The sequence below is a fragment of the Meleagris gallopavo genome, chromosome 10 (genome assembly GCF_000146605.3).
Source record: "Meleagris gallopavo isolate NT-WF06-2002-E0010 breed Aviagen turkey brand Nicholas breeding stock chromosome 10, Turkey_5.1, whole genome shotgun sequence".
Lineage (NCBI taxonomy): Eukaryota > Metazoa > Chordata > Aves > Galliformes > Phasianidae > Meleagris > Meleagris gallopavo.
In genome coordinates, this window is record NC_015020.2 from 3,630,491 (window position 1) to 3,641,215 (window position 10,725).

Sequence of the window (10,725 nt, forward strand, 5' to 3'; positions counted from 1 at the left end):
TCAACAAGAGTGGGAAGAATTCATTCCCATCTCAGATCAAGGCAAGAAGTTTGCTTAGAAGAAAAATCTTAATGAAAATGACCTAATACTCACTGATCTTCAAGTTCAGAAATGGAAGCGGAGTATCAAATTGGGATTTAAACAAAATAGTACATCTAAACCAACCAAACTTTTCTTCTTTCCTATTACCTGGACCTCAAGTGGGTGAATAGATTGTGATTTCTCTGTGCTCAGAAAGTTTCAGCCTGCTTGTACTCCATGATAGGAAATCATTTGACGTTTAGCTCTTTTCTCTGGTTCACCATTGAACTAGTATAAAATAACAATATTGCAAGCAGATTCACAATTACTTATTGCTTCACTTATCTAAGAAATTATTTCATTTAAAAAAAAAAAATCTCCAACACATGCTATACAGAAATAAAAGGTGGGTCACGTATTTTGCTTTTTTTAGTTTTTTGTTCAATTTATATAGATCTTATTTGATGCAAGGACATTCTTCCTTTGTACTTTACAAATAATTATGAAATTTTGGCAACCAGCTGTAATCTTCCTATTTTGCCATAGTTATTTCAATTGAATTCAAAACATAGGCTAGAATTTATTGTAGATTTCACCCTTACAAACAGTTGCAAAATCTTTCTATACATCCATTATAATAAATAAATTAATCATGAAACAAAACAGTATCTACACATTTTCTTCATATTCTGAAACAGTTTTTTCAAAATATCATTCAGATATTTTGCAGTCATAATTTTATATTTTTTTACTAGATTTGCACAAAACCCAACCAAATCCCACTGAACATCTTGTGAAAAAGAAAACACAGGAAGTTCAAAATGTAGTGGATTTTTCTCCCTGGCTCTGAAAATAGGAAGGGAGCTACCATTCTGAATGTTAGCAGTCACTTTATGTATTCACAAAGTATACTGAAATTATTCAGAGAATTCTGACAAAAAATACAAGGTTAAATGTCCTCTAGGATCTTTTCGAATATATTAAGGACTTGTTATATGAAACAGGCCAAATATCATGGATACAGCATAGATAAGATACTGTGAACCTTATTTATCAGTATGCAACTTACTAATTAAAAATATTAAAAACAAAACAGAATAAACACCCTCCAAATATATATATATATTCACAGGATGGATGTTATATCCACAAATTCTTCTTTCTTTAGATCCAATTGGCAAATTATAGCTTAGACCCAAAGCAGGTATTTGAGAGACTGCCTAATTCTTTATTCCGGAAGCCATTCATATTCTTTGGTAATGTTGTTTGTCACAAAGTACCTGCCTCCAGGCAGAACACTCTCTTTTTCAAGTCAAAGAAGGCAAAACATGCAACTGTCTTCAGGCCAGCTGGCCATACTGTATGAGTTGAGCTTTCTTGTAGTTGGCTGCTATGTCCTCATTCCAATGTATTTATGTCACAGTCTTGCAGAATGCCACTGCTAAATTTGGAGCTGCTTTTCAGAACAAGCTTATCAGTATCTCTGATGTATCAATCTAAATAGACTAGTGCAGGGAAATCTCAGTCAATCAGGTTGCAACTGAACAATAGGGGCTTTTGGCTACCAGCTCTGCAATGAAGCCTTATTTTTTGAAGGTGCTTCTGAATTGAAGAATTCTTGAATATAAGAAAGTATAGTTTTCAAGTGTATTGTTTCCCTCAGCAGTGGAGATTTAGCATACACCAGAATCACTTCAATTAATTCACTTATTTGGCAGGAGATTTATGAAGTTTCTTGAAGTTCCATGCAATATTGAAACTGAACTTTTCTTACAACAAAAAAGGAATAATTGGCATTCGAACACTTGGATAATCCTTGAATTCTCGTAGGTAGGTATAGTGTTTATCCTTTGCCCAGATTGTCATCTGAATGAAGCAAAGCAAGGTGAACAGCCCCACTAGGAGGAAGGGGAAAAGAAAAAAACAAAACACTTCATTCTCAGAGAAATTACAAATTCGCATTGCTGACAACACTTCAGGAAGAAGTACCAAAACATTGCTCACCTGGAACACATTGAGTCATGATAGTGAAACTGATCCATGTCCCCACCTGTTTTGGCCAAGGAAATTTAAAATATTTCTGATGACAGCATTTGCATTTATGTCTCTATTGATCAAATACAACCTTGTCCTAGTATAGGTAAATAAAAAAGCCAAGGTCAGCCATATCAATTTCTATTGTTAGTAACTTTTAACCAAAATGTGAACAATGCTTTGTTATCACAAACAAATTCTTCATGTTTGCTTTCATAGTTAATATGACAATTATGTAAGCATTACAACATAGCTTCCTTTCATTTTCCCTACCTAATTTGCATTTGTCACTCATCCATCTATGCTTGAAACAGTAACTTTGTGTAGTCAACTGTATAACCAAAGAAAATGACGATTAAGACTTGGCAGGTATTGCCTTATACCCCTGCTTCTCCTTTTTTCTATACCACAGTATCTTCTATTTAACTGTGCACTATTTTCTTGCACGCTGTAATGTTCCTGGGCCCACGTATGTTTTAAATCCACAACATGCCCCAATCTCTTTTCTGCAACTTATCCTCAGTGTCAATTCCCTTATTCCTCTCTGCAACATTTTCACTGCTTCAAAGTACATCTGCATCTTGTCTAGTGGCTACACTAAAACTCAGGCTGAACTGTTTCAGAGTTTAACATTCCAAAACAAATGAAGACATATCCAGCAAAGCTAAAATATTAGCATTTTGTTTCAAAATACATACCTCATAGGTATAGTTAGGGCAAGATACAAAGAAAAACAGCCATGTGAAAGGATTCTTTGTTGGATACGGGATCTTACGAGTTTTGGACCCTATAGATTAGAAAACAAATCACAAAATGTTTATACTATGTTACATATCATCTCCAACAAAGACAAGCCAAACCTGCCTACTCCTCTGTCTTATCACTGTCAGAGGGACAAGCAGGATGTGGGAAAACAAGATGTTCTCTGGACCCACCTGAAGGAACAGGGTAACTGTGAGGAAATGCTCTGGGCATTAGAAAGACATTTACATAATCCTTTGGGTTGCAGTCACACCCATAAAATTACCTCAAGTATGTTTTATGTTAGAAGTTAAAGGTGTTCTCCAGTTGTCACAGGATTGGATTTGAGTAGTCACAGTTGTTATCCATTGTTCAGTTAATGAACTAGGAGGTTTAGACTGCATAAAGATCTTTCACTCCTCTGCAGAAGTCAGTTAAGTAACATACCACCATTACTATTTCCCTCTGCACTACCAGTGTAAATAATACAGCTGGTCACCCCAGCACAATCTGGCTGTAACAAGAAAAATTACAGTGAGGTAAGTGTTCTTTGACAGTCTCTTTTTGAATTTCTTGCACTGTCTGATCTCCCCTAGTATCCAATCTTTACAGTGCAAAACAACCTGATTTTCCACCACAATCAGAAGGGTAGGTATAAGCACCCTATGGGATCAGTCAGTCCTTTCGTGAGGCAGAGTAATTGCTGAAGTGAAGTACTGAATAGCTGCACAGAAGGAAAAAAAAAACAGCAATTTTTACCATCTCTCCGGAGGTCACTAAGTGCAACGTGAATGGAAAAATTTCCAGCTTCACATAGCTGCAAGAAAAGGTATGACAGTTAAAAACATTCTTCTACACACTCTTCTTTCTTTTGTTATTTCCTGGGGAACTTAAAAACAACATAAAATAAGTTAGAGTCTGTTGTAAACACGATGAAAAATGGGAGTTAATGTGTTGCAAATAGCCAAGATACTATGCTATGTTATATATGAGAACCAACAAATGTAGGCTCACTATCAAAAAGATAATTTACTTCTCATGCAGTCTCTATGAGATCTAAAGGCAATAAACCAAATAAAAGCAAATCCAGGAATACTTACTTTGTCTTTTGGCTAGTCTCTTTAAAACACCAGAAAACTTCATTTGGATAGTTTTGGTTTCTCAAAAGTCATCAAAATCCCAAGGATTGGACTCAAAAGAAGTTTTCTTCTCTTGAGTATAATCAATATGAATCATGAAATGTAATTGACCTAGCTTTCTCCACTGGTTTTAAATAATGATTCCCCAGTCAACTATATGGAAAGGGTATTGGAATAACCCATTTATATAATTATGGATCTTATCTTCAGTATCTGCACTGCATATCTATTAAAACAAACAGCTGGTGGTCAGACCTCCTGAGTGCTATCTCGATGAAATATATTCATGTAGTCTCTTTATAAAATGGGACTAGTTTACTACCTCACAGAAATTTCGCACTGGGAAGATGCTTTGAGAGCCTTTGGTAACTGAGCATTGGTTTCTCAGAGCAGGTGAACAGCTGATGTTTTAAATGAATTAGGCATAAGTGGGAAAAATGGGTACATCTTTGTTGGCTACACTATGCAACTATGGAAATGTTCCTAGGAACTGTGAGGATGAACAGACAGTGTCTTAAGAATTTTGTTTCATAAAAAATCCTTAAAAGGCTTAAAATGCCCCTGCAACACCTCTTTCCCCTTGCTCCATCTGCTGCAAGTGGTTGCATCTAAAGGAATATCTTCCCCTAGAAATAAGTAATGTACTGTTTTAGTTGGCCAGTTCTCTAAATTTTATGACCTGTTCTGATTCTTAACACTCAATAAATATTTCACAAGACAAACTCAGTGGCTTTAAACACTGTCACAAACTGATCATGACAGGATTCTTCTAGAGACTGGAGATCATCCCAACAGATCGATAACCCATTTTAGTCTTAGAATAGATACTTAATCAGAATCTTCCTTTGTGTACAAGATCACGTTAAAATGTGACAGGTGTGTCTGCTCTACATGCAGGTGGGCAGCTATAGTTTGTTCCAAGTATTCTAAGTATCTGTTTATCCTACCCATTCTTCCACTTATACAACATAATAAATAAACCAGCAAGTTTTAGAATTTTATAAAAAGATCAATAGACCTACCAGAAACATGATCACAGCAAAATTAATCTGTTTTTTCCCATAGGCTATAAAACAAAATGTTTACATGTGATTAGCTATAAAATACAACCAGTGAAGGACTTAAATCATACTGAGAGCTGTAATGCTACTTACAAGGAGGAGTGTAAAGAGGATGATTGATGTAATAAGCAAGCCAAGCTGCAAATCCCCAGTAATACAAACAGTTCTGAAAAACAGGTAATTTTTCTTTGTTTTAGTATCATCTTGGAAAGAATTCACTGTGAGGACCACAGGTAACAATCAATTGGGCTGATCCTCCAAGTTGCTGATAATACAACAAGAAGTGATGATACTGGGTGTGATAAGGCAGGAGCAAACAGGAAATGAGAGGGAAGAAGTAGTGCTCATTGGATAAGATTTCCTCAAATATTCTTAGAACTGTTAAGTTTATAAATGATTTTAGACAGTGTTAATCTACTTTTGGAAACAGATTTCTCTTGTCTCACAAGCCGTCCAAAGATGATGTGCCATATAGACTTTATGCTAAAGGGAGACTTGTTTTATTAACCCTTGAGACTTCATAAAACCTTACTTTGGCAATGTGCTCTCTTCCCTGCTTATTTCTCTGTATTGTCTAATTCCTTGACATTTTTCTTCTCCTTTGTCCCATCAGGGCTTTTCTCCTTCACATGTTTTAACTTTTCCTTTCTTAAATCATCACATATGACTTTTCCTTCTGCCCTTCTTACTGTGGTGTTTTTTGTTCCTTTTGGTGCTGTTCTTGGCTTTCTGTGATCCAGCTTCCATACAGCTCTCACTGTACTGATTCATTCCTGACCAATTCCAGAGCTTGCTCAGCAGCTTTATCCATTAAAAAACAAAAACAAAAAACCCTTACTGAAAATTACCTTCTCTACCTGTTGATTAGTTTTCCTAGTCTTCTTCCTGTGGTTCTTCTGACACTTACTCTTTAGTATCTTGATGAAAGGTTATCTTTTTCCTCTTCCTGTATTTGCTGGTAGGAGGGAAAACCTTTCTTGTCCTATTCCTCCTTTTCCTCTATGCTTTCAACTGTAGGTGCCATTCTTGACAACTCATAAATTTGTCTACTGTTGGTTGAGATTTTTTTTCCTTTATCAAACCCATTTCCTCCATTTTTCATGCTCTAGGGTGTGTTTGGTTATTACCTAGACATTTACAAAAGCAAAATTGAGCCCTTTATTTTTCTTCCCCCGTTTATATTCTCTCATGAGTAAAACTATGATCCTCTCACTCTGCTGATGCTTTTTCCTTAGCCTTTCAATAGGTTCACATACCTTAGACATTTCTAGATCTTCTTTTTCCTTCATAGCTTTCCATTCCTGCTCACATAGACAAATTCTTATCCAAGGCTGCAGTCTTTCATGTCCTGACTGTTTAAACTCTTTTTTTGGCTTTGAATTTTGCAGTCTTTCTATCTTATAAATAGTAGAACTGCATTTCTAGGAATAATACCCCCCAAAAGTGATCACCTCAACATCTGCAACCCACACTGAGTGCAAAGTGAGTGTGTTTTTCTAAAAATGCTAGTGATGGGCAACCCCCCTCCCTATCCCCATCAGACATTCTGTTACAATCCAGTTTCTTTTCAGAATTAAGTGAACCACTGACGTGACCATTGACCTCAGACAAAATGGAGATCCCTTACAATATGCTGTAGTACAAACAAATTACTCCTTGCTCTGGGATTATGTATTAATGAATAACTAATGAGAAAGAGGAAACTATTTACTAATGATTACAGATCAGGTGAGACAAGAAGGGAGAGACTAAGTAACTTCCCTGTGATTACCTCCTTTTTTTTTTATCCAGGAAAAGGAGCGGAGCTGGAGAAACAACTCCAGTGAGGATCAGTCTAGTCAGTGTCCTATCCATAAACTACTGCTTCCGTCCTAATGCTAATTTCTCCTGACATCACTCTCAGTGTATTAGCTGCTGTACAAACTTAGGTGAAAACACTTTCCTGTAATCTTGGAATGGCAATTTATGAAAAATCTCTCTATAACTTCGGGCTTGGCACAAGATGGGTCATATGGCAATGGATTTTTTGTAAAGTATAATTAAGTGAATGATCATGGCTCAGCTCCCAGAAATACATGCTGTAATTAAACTGAACAAATACTAGTCATCCAAGGAACACGATTTACCACAAGAATTAAAAGTTATATCTCAATTATAACAAAAAGAGCTTTAAAGATGAGTGGAGTCTGCCACCCTTAGCACTAACGCTGCACGTGACAACATGTCAGTAGAAGCCTTACTGCTCATACAAAAGTCTCCAGTGAGATTCAGATAGGAATAGCATGGTGTGTGCAGACGTGCAGACTTAATAAATTCCTTAGAAGGAAGGGAATTTTTTCTGTGCCTCTTTTTTATTCCAGGTAAATAAAAAGCCATCATGTCCAGATGTTGCTAAGATCCCATAAATAAACTATTCCTAAGTTTTAAAACTTCTGGTTAGGATTTTTGTTTTCTCTCCTCCAATTTATCGTTATTCCTATAATGATCAAAACTATTTCTTGTTGTCTTGCCTATGTTTACTCGTAGCCAGTGTATTCCCTTTTGTTTGTCTCATTATATTGTCTCCTGGTTTAAATGGTATTTCTTTAGCTCTAGCATATTCTTTCCTCCAGATATGACCATAGGAAGCAACAATATTCTGTCTTTTTACCTTTTTTTAACCTTTGAGGAATTCCACTGCTCAACTACTATTGAAGGTCTGACTGAACCTCTTCTGGCACAACCACTATCATCTTTCCTTTAGTTAGTTCCTTTATCACCACACATTCTTTGTATTAGTCCCTATTTTATCCTTACTGTGACATTTGTTAAATCCAAATAAGGCAGGTATTCTATCTTGACATTGCCTAGAAAATCATCTTAGAATTATACTGTGTAAGTATAGCATGAACTGCTTGTGTGGTGAACCCTTGCTGCATTTTACTGCATCATTTATTTCATTTGATGAACAAAGGATGAAAATCACAAATCATATCAATTCTTGTCTCAGGTCTCTGCTTATTGAAACTGAAGTGTCTCCTTTTAAACATAGCATTCTGTTTTGCTTTGGAAATAAGCATCTGCTTTGTGGGTGATTATACGCTTAAAGTAAGAAGCTTTGGCTACCATCTGTGTGTGAGAGAAAGAAGGGAAGAGGATGTGATTTTTTTTTTTGACTGATGGAATTCTGGAGTAATACCATCAAAGTCAAGGAACTTATAGAAGTAAATCAAATCCAGGCAATGTTAAGCAGGGAGAAGAACTGTGAGCAACTTTACAGATGAAAGAAAGTACCACCAACCTGAAAAGGAGGAAAAGTAAATGTGATCGGAATGACTGATACAAATGACATTTTGTTTGTTCTGAACAGGATTCTTTCTGGGATCCACTGGCTCAACTTTTTCATTCCATGTAGAAAGCATGAAGCTATTGCCAGAACTACCAGAGCCACTGCAAAGCTCTAAGGAGTTAGCCATAATGTAAAGTTTAAACAGCCTGGAGTATCACTGCCATAATTCAGAGTCCAAGGGACTGTCTAAATACAAAATATTAACTACTCAAATGGTGATGCTATACTATGTGCTTTTGTTCTCCTGAGTACAAAGAATATGTTTGAATAGTAGTTCATACTCTGTTGCTAACATTTTTGAAAAACCACAGCCCGTGCATAAGCGTGCAGCTCTGTAGACTACTAGGAAATAGGGGATCTGCATCTTGATGGCTGCCTTATGCCACAGCAGCACTGACAACATCAGGGGGTGCTCCTGAGTGAGAAGAAAATGCAGGACAACCAGGCTACTTTGCAGTGGAACAATGAAAGGTAAATTAACAGTTGCTTATCGACAAAGACAGCATTAGGTGGGAAAAAGTAATATGACTTTTAAAAATGGTTTTAAAGCAGCAAACTTCTCAGTGGTGTACCTATCTGTGCTACCTTAAATGTCAACTTTGTTACTAAAGTCTTCACACCCAGGGAGCTAGCTGAGTAAAACAAAGGGAGTGCTGAAAGTTTCAAATTATAAAAGAGCAATGAGAAAACTATAATGTGAATACCTGTACAGCAACATGTGGGTTATACAAAGTGACATTAAGAAATCTTTTGAAGGAACTACAGATTCATGGATAAGATTTGCTGCACATTACTAAAAAAGCCACATCCAAAAAAATCTGTGCTGCAGAGGCAGAGAATAGGTTGGCTAGGTTGGATTTGTAAGGGGCTATGGATACATTCTGTCACAATTTACCTTCACAATATTCCTCAGTGGCATAGTCCCATGGGAGAACCGATGAACAAATATTGTTTCAATCAACCTTTTGATGTAGTGGAAAGAATGGCAGATACATGCCAAGCTAGAAACAGCAAGACAAAAGCATTTAAGAGTGCTTAAAAAAACGTGTGGCAAGACATTTGGAATAAGACTACAATGCTAACAAGAAATACAGCTCAAGCCTGCAACGGACTTACTTAACTACTGGATGTGGGCTTGATGTAAACCTCTCATCCAGTCCATACACAAAAGGCATGCGGAAATAAAACAGAAAATAGATGAACAATGGACCTGTATATTCTATCAAAAATACCTGCAAAAAGAGAGAAAATAATTAGACAGCTGAATTAGATGGTGGTTCTGCTTTGGTTTCTTTGTAATTAGTGATGCAGTGGGATAAATACTTCCACTGACCCAAAATGGCATTTAGAGATGCACGGGGAGAATAGCAGCTGTGAAATCAGTAGGCATGCACATAAATGTTTTGCAATGCATTTGTCTCAACTGCATACAAACAGCCATTGCCAATACAGCTGACACAGCATGGATATGAAGAGGTAATCATGGTAGCCCAGAGAATGTGATAAATGGGCATGCAGGTTACATTTGTGCAGCTCTCACCCTCCTCTTGCCCTCAAAACCTACTTTTTTTTTGGGGGGGGGGAGGGTTAAAATGAAATTAGGTGAAGAATTTATCTTGAAAGTTATGTGCTTTATTTCTAATCAATGAATTTCATTTAAACTACAAACACAATTTGAAAGTGTTCGGGTAACCCCATGTGTATGAACAGTTAGCACAGCAGATATTCCAGAAAACAGTTCATTCTATGCGCAAATAATCTTTCACTTGGAAACATAAACACCACCAAGAATAAAATAACAACTAGAGGAAATTAAATAAGCTATTATCTAACTTAATTTCATTCCAGATAGGAGTGTATTTCTCATGAGCATCACTTTATATTGAGACTAAGTATTTGGACTATTAACAGTTGAATTTTCAACTTTTCTGAGCGAAGAAGGTAGGTCAATACCTCATTTAAATAAAAAAAAAGGAAAACTGAAGGAAAATGCAAAATACATCACTTTTCTCATGTGTTTAGTTATTTTGACTGGGAGAAAAGTTGTTTTTATATCAACTTCTGTAACAGAATCAGCATTTTCTGTGGCAAAGGTAGGATTTGAGTACCTTTTTTTATTTTATTTTTATCAAAGCATTTCTTGGCTTACATTTGAATGAAGTGGATTGAAGGAGAGAGAGAAAAGGGTAAAAGAGAAATAATGGATTGGAAGAAGTCTGGTGTGTGATATTTTGGTATATATTCAAGTATATGTGTCTTGGAGTCTACACTGTCATTAGTTTTGCTCTTCTTACTGATTCATCAGTTTGTGCATCAGCTGCCTTACTTATCAGCATAGCATTCAAAGAATTGATCTAAAGATTCAGACTTGTAGATTTTTTTGTTTGGTTGGTTTGTGTTT

The 10,725-nt window shown here is 36.2% G+C and overlaps 1 protein-coding gene across 4 annotated transcripts; it reads right to left on the reverse strand.

Moving 5' to 3' along the window:
- Window positions 1–439: 439 nt before the first annotated feature.
- Window positions 440–10,719, reverse strand: TECR (trans-2,3-enoyl-CoA reductase). 4 transcript variants are annotated; one of them, XM_010715591.3, is made up of 8 exons: window positions 9,441–10,719; window positions 9,220–9,325; window positions 5,090–5,162; window positions 4,958–5,001; window positions 3,556–3,613; window positions 2,754–2,842; window positions 2,026–2,071; window positions 440–1,952 (listed from the first exon to the last, which is right to left on the reverse strand). In XM_010715591.3, the coding sequence occupies exons 1-8, from the start codon at window positions 9,497–9,499 to the stop codon at window positions 1,792–1,794; spliced, it is 636 nt and encodes a 211-aa protein (XP_010713893.1). In that variant the 5' UTR covers window positions 9,500–10,719; the 3' UTR covers window positions 440–1,791. The 4 variants fall into 4 exon arrangements, 3 of the variants coding, with proteins under 3 accessions (XP_010713893.1, XP_010713894.1, XP_031410622.1); XM_010715592.3 differs by having other exon boundaries at window positions 440–1,919; window positions 9,441–10,717; XR_794502.3 differs by having other exon boundaries at window positions 1,816–1,919; window positions 2,026–2,152.
- Between the last annotated feature and the right edge of the window lie 6 nt (window positions 10,720–10,725).